We start from the raw sequence: 14,883 nt of genomic DNA, 5'->3' as shown, positions 1-14,883 counted from the left end.
AAAGAAAGAAAGAAAGAAAGAAAGAAAGAAAGAAAGAAAGAAAGAAAGAAAGAAAGAAAGGAAGGAAGGAAGGAAGGAAGGAAGGAAGAAAGGAAGGAAAAGGAAGAAAAGGCAAAGTAAAGAAAGTAGATTATGAATTTGACTCTTGTGCTGTTCAAGGTGTCAGGGTTTAGCTACAAGGGAAGTTTTGTATATTTAATGGTTGAAACATATAGCTTTATAGGAACATGTGACTACAGTTCAGGCTGCTGGAGGGAATTGTCATAGTCAGCTTTTACCTGTCAACTTGACACAGCTTACAGCCACCCAAGAAGGGAATCTCAACTGAGAGATTTTACCAGACCAAACTGCCCTGTGGGCGCATCTGGGATGGACTGTCTTAATTGTTGATTGATGTAGGAGGGCCCAGTCCACTCTGAGTGGCACCATTCCCTAGGCAGGTAGTCCTGGAATGTATAAGAAAGCTAGGTGAGCATGAGCCAGAGAGCAAACAGCATTCTCCTGTGGTTTCTGCATCAAGTTGCTTTCATCAATGATGGAAGTGGAAGATGAAAGAAACTCTTTTCTCCTCTAAATTGCTTTCGGTCAGAGTGTTTCACCAAGGGAACAGAAGGGCAACTAGTAAAAGGAGTTAATGATGCTTCTGATTCCTGTGATGTGTTCCTGAGTATCAAATTCAAGCCTTCTTACTCATGAATACCAACAGCTAGCACTCCCTGGGTGGTTATGTGGAGCCTGGTTCAGTCCCAGTAGCATGCCATGCATTAAGCCATGGAGAGTTCAACCCTACAAACTTGTCCTCAGATGTATCATTTTGCAGAAGGGGAACCAGATACAAAGAGCTCAATGAACTTAGCCAAGAACACAAAATGGGGACTCGAACCACAGTAATGCAGCCTGAGTTCACATGCCAACCCTCCATGATCCACAGTGTGGCTAGTCCTCAAGGGTCCATGATTTCCCAGGTCTACTACCCATCCTAGAGCCAATATTCCAAATATAAACCTGTTCTGAACATACACAGTTTTTTTCTTCTTGTTACTCTCTAGAAGATACAGTATAACAATTAACTACTTAGCTTATGTTACAACGGGCCGTAAGTAACAGGACTGAGGTAAACTATGTGGGAGGGGATGCAAACCGTATGTGAAATAGCATGTTACATAAGGCAGCTGAACTCCTGTGCTTAACGATATCCTTTGGGTGTTCCGGGACCACAGACACCAAGGGACAGCTATGTATGCCTTTCCTAGATCACTGATGTTAGTGGTGACACGGGACAGAGCCATTGCAGCCAGTGTGTGTCTCTCAGATCCCAGATGCTTGCAGGTACTGTGAACTTCAACATGTGTGTGCTCTCTCTCCAGGATGATCCGCCAGCTTCAGCACCTTTGAAATGTCCAGCATGGTGGTTCTCACCCTTGGTTGCATGTGGGAACCCCTGGGAGATTTAGAGATGCTTGTGTCCCCCACCCCCAAGAAGCTCCACACAGTGAATCGTCACCCCGCAGGCCCTGGCAACTGAGACCCTCTTTCCCATCTCTAGAGTTCCTCCTGTTCTGGACGGCTGCATTCATAGAATCAGATAGTGTGGGCCCTTTGCATTGTGTACGCGTTGCCCACTCGGTATGTTCTTTATATGTACCCCTGTCCCAGGGGGCATGGGAGCTTTGTACCTTTTCATTGTTAAATGATATTTCATTGTGTGATGTGACACATTTTATTATTCATTCATCAGTTGACAGACATTGGCGCTATCTACATTTTTGGCTGATACTGCTTTGAGCATTGTGTGCACAAATGACCGTGTGTGGGGAGGTTTCAGGTGTTTGTGCACATGTGTATGCAGGTGTATGTACACATGCGTGCCTGTGAAGGGCAGAGACTGACACTGGGTATCTTAAGTTCCCCTTTAACTTTTGTGATAGATGTCTCACTGGGACGTGGAGCTCACCCATCAGGCCAGGCTGGCTGGCACAGGGATCCTCCTGTCCCTGTGTCCCCAGCACCAGGATTACAAGGGCCTGCAGTGTGCCTGGTTTTTTAATGTCTGTGCTAGGGAACAAATTCAGTTTTCACGTTTACATTGGCAGAGACTTTACTGAGATTTGTAGATCAGGTTGGCCTTGTATTTATGGGCAATCCTCCTGCCTCAGGCTCTTAGGAACTAGAATTACAGACTTGGGCTGGGGATACAGACTTTGGCCTCTTGCCAGAGTCAAATGCTACTGTGGTATGTTCATTTATTCTTTGACTTTAGGAAAGTGAAGGGTTTTGTTTTTGTTTTTGTTTTTGTTGTTGTGAGTTTTTTTGGTTTTTGTTTTGTTTTGTTTTGTTTTTGTTAAAGAGTTTTTTGGGCCGGGCAGTGGTGGCGCACGCCTTTAATCCCAGCACTTGGGAGGCAGAGGTAGGCGGATTTCTGAGTTCGAGGCCAGCCTGGTCTACAGAGTGAGTTCCAGGACAGCCAAGGCTACACAGAGAAATCCTGTCTCAAAAAAAAAAAATAAAGAAAAAAGGAAAAGAAAAGAAAAAAAAAGTTATTTATTTTACAGTATATGAGTATACTGTAGCTGTCTTCAGAAACACCAGAAGAGGGCATTAGACCCCATTACAGATGGCTGTGAGCCACCATGTGGTTGCTGGGAATTGAACTCAGGACCTCTGGAAGAGCAGTCAGTGCTCTTAACCACTGAGCCATCTCTCCAGCCCTCTGAGTGAAATTTTAAAACTTTATTTCACTTGTGACTTTTAAAAGCCTCTTCTAACTAAAAACTTACTTACATCTATAGTGTTGAGTAATATATAGGAAGAGGCCAAGGACTCAGTGTGCAGAGAGCGCAGTCCCAGTGAATGTGCAGGCCTGGGAAGCCTTTGAGAGATCCCAGGCTCACCCCCCAACCCAGCACAGCACAGCATTCCTGTAAATCCCAAGGGCAAGTGACTTCCGGGTGGACCTGTCCCAGGCTGTGATGAAACCCTCCTCCCATGACCCTAAGCTGGCCCAGCTCGGCATCATCAAAGGCAGCAGACAACCTCGAGTGGGGAGGCCAGGCTTGCAAAGGGCACTTTGGATCTTCCAGGCTGTGGTGGGTGGTAAGACACAAACTGACCCACCCTCTAAGGCCCGAGTGAACGTAGCTGGGACCAGAGAGTATTGGAAGGAACCCTGGGTGGGCTCCCCTGCTCCAGAACAAGTTAAGAGACTAGACTAGGATGCCTTAGAACAGAGATTTCTGTCCTGTGGTTTCAAATGTAGCAACAGTAACTTTATAGTAGCGATCCCAGGAGTCTATTTCCAGTGCCAGCCTGCAGTTGAGGGGACACACAGAGCCAGCCTGCGGCTAAGGATACCCAGAGCTAGACTGCAGCTGATGGATACCCAGAGGCAGCCTACTGCTGGGGGGGGACCTCTTGCCTCCCTGTCTTCCCTGTCAGGGTGGTCAAGAGGCGAGGCAAGCCCTCCCAGATCTTGCACTGCCCAAGTGCTGCATTCAGTGCTGCCAGACTCCTGTCCCTTTGTGTGTCCATGGCCTCCCAAGTGTCTTCAATTCTCCTCCTCAGAGAGAAGAGACTGAAGCTCAGAAATGCTGGTTGTGGCTCAGGCCACACTATTCACCCTCAGCCACACTGTCCCAAGAGGCCTCTTGAGCCAGGTTGGGCTGGCCCTAAGACACAAAGGGCAAACTCGATGTGACTCTGGGCATCTGTGCTCTACCAGCTATTTAAGTCAGAGAGAGGCATGCCTGTGATTTCTGGTGGGACCCTGTCTGCCATCGATGGACTTGTGTTTCAAGGGTGCTGAAGAACTTCATATAGGACCACTCTGGGCCAATGCCAGAGTTATAGGACAGCACCTGGAGAACTGAGGCAGGAGAAACACAAGTTTGAGGTTAGCCTGGGCTACATAGAGAGACCCTGCCTCGAAAAGAGAGAGGAATGGGGAAAAGAGAGAAGAAGCCAAACCTGGGACTGTGCAGCAAGCCCCACAGTCCTTAATGCTGCAAAGAAGCCAAGCAGGAAGGAGGGAGGGGGCACTGGCAGCCTCTTCAGCTTTCCTTCCCAGGACTTCGGCTCCTCTCCTGGGCCACTGTCAGCATCTCCTAGTGTGACATGGCTTGGAGGCTCCAAGAGCAATATTGGCTTTGAGATAGGTCTGATGGCTCCTCTCCTGGGCCACTGTCAGCATCTCCCAGTGTGACACTGCTTGGAGGCTCACTCCAAGAGCAATATTGGCTTTGAGACAGGTCCCAGCAGAGCTCATGGGTGGGGGCTGGGATTTGTAGCCCTCCTAGTGGCCTAGAGGCCCAGCGTCTCATCCTGGGGGCTTTCCTTCCTATGAGGAGGGCTGTACTCTGGCTCCTGGCAAAGGGGGAGACTACACACAGTGGCCTTTGATCCAATCAGACCCCCAGCATTCTCATTGTTTTTTGTTCCAAATCCCAGCCCAGGATTACTTTCTGTTTTGCCTCCAGCAGGGAAGTTGGTGGGTAGGTGGAGCCTGTGTTTGTGTGTGGCTCTCTGTGGATGTGTATATATGTTTGAGGGTGGGGTGTGTATGTGTTTATATGTGTCTGTATGTGATGTATTTGTATATTTGCATATATATAGGCATGTGTGTGTATGTTTGTGTGTATATGTGTATGTATGTGAATGTGCTTTTATATGCATGCATGTGTGGTTATGTGCATATGTAACTATATATATGATGTGTATATATATGAATGCATATGTGTATATGTATCAAGCGGACATGTGTGTATTTGCATGTATGTGTGTGTGTGTCTGGACAGTGAGAGGAAGGCTCATATCAATTCTTTTTTTTAAAGATTTAGTTTATGTACATGAGTACACTGTAGCTGTCTTCAGACACACCAGAAGAGGCCATCGGATCCCATTACAGATGGTTGTGAGCCACCATGTGGTTGCTGGGAATTGAACTCAGGACCTCTGGAAGAGCAGTCAGTGCTCTTAACCACTGAGCCTTCTCTCCAGCCCCCTCATATCAATTCTTGATACTCTCCAATGAGCAACAGTAGGTCCTGTTCAACTCCTCACAAGTTTTGGCAGCAGAGTAACAAAGAGCATGCATGGTCTATGGCCAATCATCACCAAGTGCAGAAAACAGGACCTGCCGATCCTTCCAGGAGCAGCCAAGTCACCGTCCTTCCTAAGCTGCCAGGACTTGCTGCTGGTCTGTGCACTGGGCTGAAGACAGAGTCACTAGAGCACTGTCCTGTTTCACTTCTCTTGTTGGCAAAACACCCTGACAAACTGCAGCCTCGAGGAGAGAGGGCTCAGAGGCAACTGGTTGCATCACACCCAGAGTCAAGAGCAGACAGAAAGGAATGCATGTGTGTTTGCACTCAACTGGATTTCTCCATTCTTATTTCGTTTATTTCTTTATACACATGGCTCCTGCCAAGGGAATGGTGCTGCCCACAGTGGGCTGGGTCTTCCCACATCAACTAACTATGATAAACCCCAGTGCAGACAATCCCAGAGGCTGACCCAATGTGGCCAACCTGTCACTGAGACTTTCTTCCCATCGGATACTAGGTTGACAACTCTTTCCCTCACAAGGGCCCAGGGTGTGGACTGCCATGCTGAGTATGTGTGGAGACAAAGAAAAAGTATGGTTTGAGACATGGTAAGTTAGAGGTATCTAGGAGAAACCAGGAAGGCTTGTGGACTGTCTTCTCTGGGATTCTCAAAGGCTCTTGAAGAAGACGTCTGAGATGGGGGAGGTTTCCCTCCCATCTTACATTCTATGAGGTCCATATGGCAGGAATGTTGGGCCCAGAAGCAGCCTGAGTGAAGGACAGTGAGGAGGGGTGGAGCTGGGTGAGGGGAGCACACAGTTCCCTCAAAAAAGGGGAGAGAACAACCCCATGAGGCTCTCTTCAGATGCTGTTTCCATAGGAGTCAGCTCCCTGGATTTCTGCAACCACCCAACTGTTCAACGTGGGCAGCTGAAGCCAGTGTGGGGCCAGTCAGAAGGCTTGTAGGAGCAGCAATGTCTGACCAAACCAAATGCTTCACCTTACAGGTGGGGAAACTGAGGCCCAAGGAAATCTGGACTCTCCAAGCTCACAGAGGCAGCTGGAGATTGGCCAGGCTTTGAGTGGGGTTGATCTGAGTCCAGGGCAGGTCTGGTATGGTCTTCCATTGTCCCTGCCTTGAACTAAGTGGATAAGACTGTATTTCCTCAGGTCCAAACATGACCAAGCAAGGCAGCAGGTGCTGGAGATAAGAGTGGCCCCTCAGGCCTGCAAGTTCTCTGCTTGGGTTCACAGCCTTGGACTTTAGGTGAGTAATAAGCAATGTCTACTTCCATGTGCCGGGATGGGGAGTGGAGCTGGGGTGAAGCCAAGTGGCAGAGGACAAGTTCCCTCTCCGCCTGCCTCTGCGTGACATCATTTTCTTCTTCTTGACTTCTTACCTTTGCTGTGGCCTCATGACCTCTAGAAGACTGCTGAATCACCCACCAGTCATCACCACATTTAAAAAGCAGGAATTGTTGCCAGGCTTGGTAGCACATACTTTTGATCCCAGCATTGAGGAGGCAGATGTAGGCAGATCTCTAGGAGTTCAAGGCCAGCATGGGCTAAAGCAGTGAGTTCTAAGACAGCCAGTGCTTCATAGTAAGACAGTCTCAAACCCTGACTCTCCGATAAAAGCAGAACTTGTTGAGGGGTGTGTGTAGGGCGTTTGGACGGAGAAAGTTCTCACTCCACTCTATCAGAACCAAATCTTCCATAGAAGGCATCTTTGCCCTGGTGTGTCATGTGACACCCTCCATCAAAAACTCGCCTGACCCTCCCCTAATGAATTCTGCACATGGTGCGCTGTGCAGAAGCAATGGGGTTGGCTCTGTAGGTTGCTAAGAGGAAAGCTAACTCAAGTCCATCATCTGGAAGATGACATCGAAAGTTAACTACTGTCCTCCCAGTATGCACTTCTAGCTTTCCTCTTGGCATCCCTTGCTTCTCCTCAGAACTTGTTAGAAATGCAAATTCTCCGGCATCGAGGGAAGCAGGAACTGGCCTGGCTATTCAGTCTATAACCGACTGCTACAGTCTGTCTTCAGTCTCCACAACCAAAACCACTTGAGTGCTTCATGACAGTGCTTGCTCACTGTAGTGTGTTGTGGCCATGTCCCACATGAATGGTGACATCTGTATCTGTAGTGCATACTGATTTGTGACTCAGCTCCCCTTCAAGGAAGGACTGAGGTTTCAGGGAGAGACAGCAGTCAGCTTATGCTGTCAAGCATAGGGGTATGGGTCTCGCACCTGTAAGCAGAGAGTAGCTTTGCCCATGTTCCTGCTCCACCTCAGGGAGGGACTTTGTGATGCAGGATACCAAAGGCCTGGCCACCCTGTCCCATCTTGGGACATTTCTGACAGCCATCTGGCTGGATAGGTTTGGGGCTGGCTGATGGTTGCTGGTCCACCTCCTGGCTCACCTCCTGCCTCTGCAAACCTCTCCTGTTACCTCTTGTACAGCTTGACTCAGGGTCTGCCTCCTGGGGACCTGAGCCAAGACTGCTTACAGCAGCACCACAGTGGGCACCCCAGCCTGGCCTCTTTCCAGATGAGGACAGAGGTGCAGGAGGGGCTCTAGGCCTGTAGCTACAAGCAAGGAAACATGGATGAAATGCCAGCAAACTTCCAAACATTAGAGCAGCACAGCTGGGTTGAAAAGGGTCCATCAAGATGGTTCAACAGGTTAACCTGCCTGCTGCCAAGCCTGAAAACCTACGTTCAGTAGCAAGGGCTCACATGGTGGAAGGAGTATCAACTCCCACAGGCCTCTACATGCAGTGGTACCCCAATCCACATGTAAATTAGATTTTTTTTTCCCTAAAAAGTGTCCATCTGCCTGCTGAGTGTGGAGGAATGCAGGATCAGGCAGCAGGAAGCCACGGAAGTCCCAGTGCTGAGCAGTGACCAGGGGCCCCAGGACATTCAGTGGGATTTCCCCATCGCTGGGGATGCCCCATGGTCCAGCTGAAGTGCTCACCCAACACCTACGGGAAGTCCAAGTGAAGAAGAGGATGGGTGAGAGGTTAGAGCATTCTGCCTTGCCTGTAGCACTGAGTGATCACTGAAGTGTCGTCTGCCAGGGTGGATGTCTGCTCCGCTGTGATCTGATCAGCAGGCTCAAGAAGGAGAGAATGGCAAGCAGGAGAGAGGGAAATGAGGGAAGGAGGGAGGAGGGGAGAGAGGGACAGGAAAGCTTTTTTTCACCTCTGTCCCAGAGTGACGGTAAGCGACCTCTGGTGGCACAAGACAGACACTACCTTGGAGTCAGACGCCTCAAATCAGACTTTAGCGAGCCAAATTGCTGCTGAGGGGGTGTTCATCAGGCTGAGGGGATAGCGACACTGTGACTGGGAAGGCAGTGAGGTGCTTGCCTGGGTGCAGGGGTAATCAAGCGTGGAAACCCTCAGTAGCTAAGACAGATAATTTAAGCTTTAAAAACCAAATTGGGAGCCAGGCATGGTAGTCCATGCCTTTAATCCAGGCAGCACGTGGGAGACAGAGGCAAGTTAATCTGTGTTTGAGGCCAGCCTGATCTACTTAACAACAAGTTCCAAGTCAGCTAAAGACACATAAAGACACACACACACACACACACACACACACACACTCACACGTATGTATGTGCTTGGTCCAGGGAGTGGTACTTTTAGGTGTGGCCCTGTTAGAGTAGGTGTGTCACTGTAGGTGTTGGCTTTAAGACTCTCATCCTAACTGCCTGGAAGTCAGTATTCTGCTAGCAGCCTTCAGATGAAGATGTAGAACTCTCAGCTCTGTCTTCACCATGCCTACCTGGGTGCTGCCATATCCTTTCCTTGATAATGGACTGAGCCTCTGAACCTGTAAGCCAGCCCTGATTAAGTGCTGTTCTTACGAGAGTTGCCTTGGTCATGGTCTCTCTTAAAAATCAAATCAGCAAAGTATGGCTCACACCAGCTCCCAGCTGCCTCTTTTTAAAGCCTTACAGAGCAGTAGAATCGGCTCATGCTTTTGACATCACAGCTCACACCCCTCCCCCACCGTCTCAAGGGGTGGCGTCCCTGTCCTGTACAGTAGCGCTCTGTGGACACGCCTGGTCATCTCATTTAGCAGCAAACCTCTGAGGCACACCCTATTCCAAGGTCTGAAGGAGCAGCCGCTACTTGTGGCCCCACAGATGGCTTGAAAGTGCAGTTACAGTAGAGGAGACAGTAGCTGGGGTCTTCTCAGGGCTGGGTGTGTACACTGCTGTGATGTACCTCCCTGGCCCTGCTCAGACTCAGAGACTTTAAGCCCTCCTTCATTTCTCTGCACCTGCTGCCTCTTGTAAGATCTTTCAGATGTGCAAAGATCTTAGTGATTCTTGACTGGGCCGGTACTGTCAGGCCTGGGGTTTGAGTCCCAGCCACCATTTCCAGTGGCCCTGGAACAGACTTCACAAACGGATTAGGCTCTGCACCAAGTTGCCAGAGCTATTGACTCAAGCTAGCAAAACACTTCTTGCTCCCATGTAGACAGAGGACCTGCAGCTGCAAAGGTCCGCTGGGTCCTTTGTGAGATTCCACCTCTGGGCTAGCTCACTCTCCATCACAGGCAAGGACTGGGTGCAGATGGGCAACACTCCTGCTGGGGGCGTTACTAGGCTCATCACCTCTCTCAGACCTGCAAAGATGTGCTCTCAGTGCTGCTACCAATAGGCCACACCTCACCAAGTGTCCCTGGACCAGGAGTTCACCGCATACACACTCTGCTTCCTCCCCAGCCACTGTCACGGATGGGCAGATGCAGTAGCAGCCCCTGGATGTTCAGTGTCTCACTTCCCCTCTTCCCCACGGCTCTCCGTATACCAGCAACCAATGCACTCACAAAAGGATGAAACTCACTGCTCAAAACCCTAGGAGGCTTACAAAGGAAACCATCTTTATAGGGTACCTTGCATGAACTGGCCTAACCCAGCCTCCTCACCCATTTTCTGCATGGACGACACTGGCCTCGTCCCACAGGGCTTCTCACTAACCTTGCTCGACCATGCTTCCCTAGAAGCTCTAGGAAACCTCCCTAGGTTCTAGGAAACCTAGAATCTCAGGTTTCCTTCACACTGTCCCTCAGCACTGAGACTGTCGTGCATTGTCCTATAGGAAAAGCACAGTGCCCTGCTCCTCCTGCATGTCAGGGCCAGCGCAGTGAGCGCTTGGGATCTAACATGTGTGTACATCAGTCATTTCCTCGTGCAACTGTCCTTCCTGTGGGTGAGGAAACTGAGGACAGGCCTTCTCCATCATGCTGACGGTCACGCCAGCTCCTCTGGCCCTTAGAAGTCACTGAAAATGTTATACAAATCGGTGTCTTCTAAAGTGAGTCACATCCAATGCCTCAGGTCTTGTCAGGTCAATAGGAAGCCAGGTATGGTGGCTCACACATGCAAACACAGCACTGGGAGGCTGAGGCTAGCTTGAGAGTTTTAAACCTTACTTCACAAATCCACAAAAACTCAATGAAAGACCGCTGGCTCTGGAGTTCAGTGAGGGTGCCTCTTGTTCCCCGTGGGACCTAGGCCAGCTCCCTGGACAGCCCACCACCCACAGTGAAGACATCCCAGGAACTGCTTTACTCCTGGCTAGGAAAATTCATGACACAGAACCTGGCATGCAGTGTGCAAAGCAGGCAATATTCATCTGTGCTAGTGACATCCACCCATGAAGGGACATCGCCATCCTATCCTGGCCATCTGTCTTGTGCAGGGCCCTCATATGCAGCAGCTGTGAAGGGAACAGTCTTGTCCTGTTAGAACTCAGTTTTCACACTCTGTACACCCAACGTATCAACATCATCACAAGCTCTGTCATCGTTTCTGCTCTGCCTCCCACTGCCTGAGACAGCCATGTGAGCTTCACGACCCATGGATACAGAGCAACAAAACCCAGTGTTCCAGGTGTCTGAAACTGCTCTTTCATTTTTTTGAAGATTTATTTATGTGTGTGAGTGCTCTGTCTGCATGTAACCCTGAGTGCCAGAAGAGAGCATCAGATCCCTTTACAGATGGTTGTGAGCCACCGTGTGGTTGCTGGGAACTGAACTCAGGACCTCTGGAGGAGCAGCCAATGCTCTTAACCTCTCCAACACCCTTGTTTTTGCTGTCGGAAAGCTGTAAGCCTGCTTTCTTATAAAAGAAAAAAACGGAAGTAATATATTTTTTCATCTTTGTACAACTCTCAAGAATATTTTAAGAATTTCTTCTTACTATTTTAATTCTATGTATATGTTTCCGGGAGGGGCATGTGCACATAAGCAGAGGTTCCTGAGGTGGAGGCACTGGATCTCTTAGAGCTGGGCTGGAAACCATACTGGAGTCCTTTGGAAGAGCAAGCACTCCCAGCCACAAGGACATCTCTCCAGCCCCTCAAAAACATCTTTTATATCAAACTCCAAACACACCCATGCAGAAATCCACGCTCAGAACAAGCTCCGTGGAGCGGTCCACTGCATCGCAGTCGGAGTCTGTTCTGCTTTCTCAAAGCAGTGCTTACATCCCACTGCACTGGCTCCATACACCGTCTTCCTATGTGTAACAAATACCCCACCAGATTAAAGAGCAGACCAAGAAGTGTTATCTCAAACTGAGCCCCTGCCTTTGTCCTTCCAGGACTACAACACTGTTCTCAGCTCAATGCTGCCTGCTATGTATGAGGTTCACAGCCACTGTTTGTGGGAAAAGCTTGTTTGATCTAAAACACCCAGTTCTAGGGCTGGGATTCAGCTCTGCTGGTAGACTGCTTGTCTAGCATGCCTAAGACACCACAGAAACCAGATGTGACAGCACACACCTATACTCCAACGGATACAGGAGCATATAAGTTCAAAGTTATCGTCAATCACATAGTGTGAAGCCAGCCCAGGCTACCCACCCTGTTCTACCTAGACTAAGACTCATGTACATGAAGTCCCTGAGAACAGTGAGCCATGGATGGCGGTGGCCCAGCATGATCACAGATCACTTAACGACCCCATGCTCTGCTGAGGTCCAGCCTGGTCTACATTATCCTCCACTGTGAGCCGGTCACCACAGCTCTGCTACCCGACCATGGACCGCTTTCGCCCTCTCAGGCGCACTTCATCTAACTTCTTCAGCACTGGGCTGGACTTCTTGGACGAGGCACCGTAACTCTTCAGAAAGGCTTCAAACACAGTCTCGGTGTGGGGGTGTGTGCTGAGGAAGGCCTTCTCCAGGACATAGAGGTCGACACCTTTATCTTCTGGCAGTCCTGAAACAAAACTCAGCCCAAAGTCAATGAGCACGATGTGCAGCTGCTCCAGGGGCCGTCTCAGGAGCATGTTGGAGGTGGTAAGGTCCCCGTGAATCAGGTCCTCGTCATGCATTCTGGCCAGAACCTGCCCCATCCTCTTGGCCAAGTCCAAGAGGCACCCGGGGTCTTTTTCAGTCTCCATAGTGGATTGAATATAATCTCGAACAGTCACTGAGTCTTCGATTTCTTCCATATATAAGCAGTTAGAAGCATAGTCCACAAAGAAGACGACAGGGGCAGCTATCCCTGTAATGGACACACGTGATTAGCAAGTGTGTTCTTCATACAGGCGGGCTTCACCTGCACAGGTGGACAGTTTCTCAGTCTAAATCTACTTTGGAACAGAGTTTAGGAATACTGTGGAAAATGATACAATTTATCCAGAGGCTTGCCCTGTTAAAGCCCTGCAGGACTGCAGCCTGAGGCCAGCCCAGGGTATGTCTGGAAGTACCAATGCTTGCTCCTCCTTTCTCAAGCCTTAGGAATTCATTGCTACTCCCTAAAACAAACAAAACAAGAAGCCAGAAGGAAAGCATCCTGCAGTCTGAGCAGTTTCTACCTGACAAGGACACAGGCAGGAGGCTAAGCAGGGTGTCATCTTACAGGTTCATCTTTGTTCTGGAACAAGCAGGTTCAAATCCCAGCTCCTCCTTATTAGTTGTGAAACCTCAAGGCTCCCTTAGCTACTCTCTGCCTCAGTCTCCACAACTGTAAAGTGCTAGCAATACCTCCAGTTAACTCCAGGAGTCTCTCCTGAATGTCACCAGGTTCAGGACACTTTCCTAGAAACTGGAGATCTGTCCATGGGGATCAAGGTAGCCTCCATCCCTGTCTGATAAAACTTACAAAGGTAAAGGACACTATATGAACACTACTTTGTAACTCCATTGCCTCTCTAGGGCAGAAAAGTACAGGCTTGTTCACCGCTGAGTTTTCCCAGTCTCCTGGCACCTATTAATGTCCTGACAGTAGGCACCTAAAAACCACTAAAGAGAAAGCAGAGGATCGGTGCTTCTGGGCCACAGACAGGCTGCCGTCGCTGTGGAACCTCGGGCACTTCCCTTCTTTCTGTCTCATTTTCTCTCGAGTTCTGTGGGGGTGTGGATGTTTTTTAAAGAAAAAAATAAACAATTTAATGAAATCAGACTTTTATTGAAATATGTCAGCATAAGAACATGTGATGTGCATGCCTTCTTTAATGATCACAACATCCCTGAGATTCCCATTACATACAAGGTAACCGGGGATAAACGACTGGCTGAATGGTTACACGGGAAGCAGTGCAGGGAGAATCTGAATCCAGAGAGCCTGGCTCCAGACACCTGCCTGTCAGGATACCTGCTACTTAAAACTACCAGATGGGGAGAGGAGGGCCGTAAGCGGAAACGGCAGAAATGAGAAACTGAGGGGTCCGGGTGCTAAACAAGTTGAGAGACAGCTGCAGAGGCCCGTGAACCAAGCAGAATGGTGTCATGAGTGTCGCCGTTGAGTCTTTAAGCACTGCCATCTGGTCCCGTCCCCTGGAACTCGGAGCCCCGTCTGTCCCGTCCCGTCTCCCGGAGCCCCGTCCGACCCGTCTCCCGGAGCCCCGTCCCGTCCTCCTCACCCGCACGGCGGCAGCGGAGCAGCGCGCGCGCCTCCTGCACTGTCCGCCGCCGGCCGAGCCGCGCCTCCAGCTCCGGGTGCCGGTAACTCTTCGGGAAGCGGTGCTTCACCACGGCCGTGCGGCCCTGGAAGCGGCCACGGAAGACGCGAGCCTCGGCGCCCTGCTGCACCAGCTCCAGGCCGCTCAGGAAGAGGCGGCTCCGCTCGCGCGCCGCGGCTAGCGCCTCAGCCTCGGTCTCTGAGGACGCGCCGGCCATGCCTTCGGCTCCTTCGGACCCGACCGCGCCGCTTCCGCTCGCTTCGGAAATCCTCCGGCCTCTTCCGCTATGAACATCGTCCCCCCAACACACTTCACCCAGCTAGAGAGGTTCCGCCTCGCGACCTTTCCGCGCTCAACAGAGATTGGGCGGCTTGGCCCTTCCCGAAGTTCTTCGTCTATCTCCGTGAGCGCTCGGCAACTTTCGGCCAACAGCTTCTCACTCTGGAAGCCAGTTAGTGATGCTCTGGCTTTGGGAGGAACTTGCGATTTGGAGGTTCTTTTGGGAAAGCTCTTTTCTGGATGCTTTGATCCTTTCTACTAAGGTTCTTTCCTTTCTATTCCTTTTTCTTTTATTCAGACAGGGTCTCACTGTTTAGCTCAGATTAGCTTCGAACTCCTGTTGCACTTCAGTCTATGGAAACATGCTCTAAGCAGGGAGGGAGCAAGGGAGTGGGCAAAGGTTTCTATCCGTAGACGCCACCTGATGCCTGGCACCAGTCTGTCAGCAGCCAGCACCATCCCTCTGAGCTCAGGTCAGGCTGAGTTTAGCTCTTTAAACCTGGTTCAACCCTTTCAGTGACTCCCTACTGTGCTAAGATAAAGACCTTAATCAGCCCATGGACACCTGCATGCCTTATAAACCCTTCCCTCTCCAGAATCCCCACCCATCCTCCCTCCATGATGCTCTTAGCAC

General features: G+C 50.1%; 1 protein-coding gene across 1 annotated transcript; it reads right to left on the bottom strand.

Moving 5' to 3' along the window:
- Positions 1-11,240: 11,240 nt before the first annotated feature.
- Positions 11,241-14,187, bottom strand: LOC114623056 (EKC/KEOPS complex subunit Tp53rk-like). The gene is made up of 2 exons (XM_028769749.1): positions 13,932-14,187; positions 11,241-12,571 (listed from the first exon to the last, which is right to left on the bottom strand). The coding sequence occupies exons 1-2, from the start codon at positions 14,185-14,187 to the stop codon at positions 12,093-12,095; spliced, it is 735 nt and encodes a 244-aa protein (XP_028625582.1). The 3' UTR covers positions 11,241-12,092.
- Positions 14,188-14,883: the final 696 nt, after the last annotated feature.

Source organism: Grammomys surdaster, unplaced genomic scaffold (genome assembly GCF_004785775.1).
Source record: "Grammomys surdaster isolate TR1022 unplaced genomic scaffold, NIH_TR_1.0 193, whole genome shotgun sequence".
NCBI lineage: Eukaryota > Metazoa > Chordata > Mammalia > Rodentia > Muridae > Grammomys > Grammomys surdaster.
The sequence above is the reverse complement of the archived record's forward strand: the minus strand, read 5'-3'. Positions and strand labels throughout refer to the sequence as shown.

Excerpts from the sequence above, each read along its gene's own strand:
- LOC114623056 (XM_028769749.1), bottom strand. The coding sequence starts at position 14,187 with ATGGCCGGCGCGTCCTCAGAGACCGAGGCTGAGGCGCTAGCCGCGGCG. Across the intron at positions 12,572-13,931 it reads GCTCCGCTGCCGCCGTGCGG|GGATAGCTGCCCCTGTCGTC; the intron begins GTGAGGAGGACG and ends TGTCCATTACAG.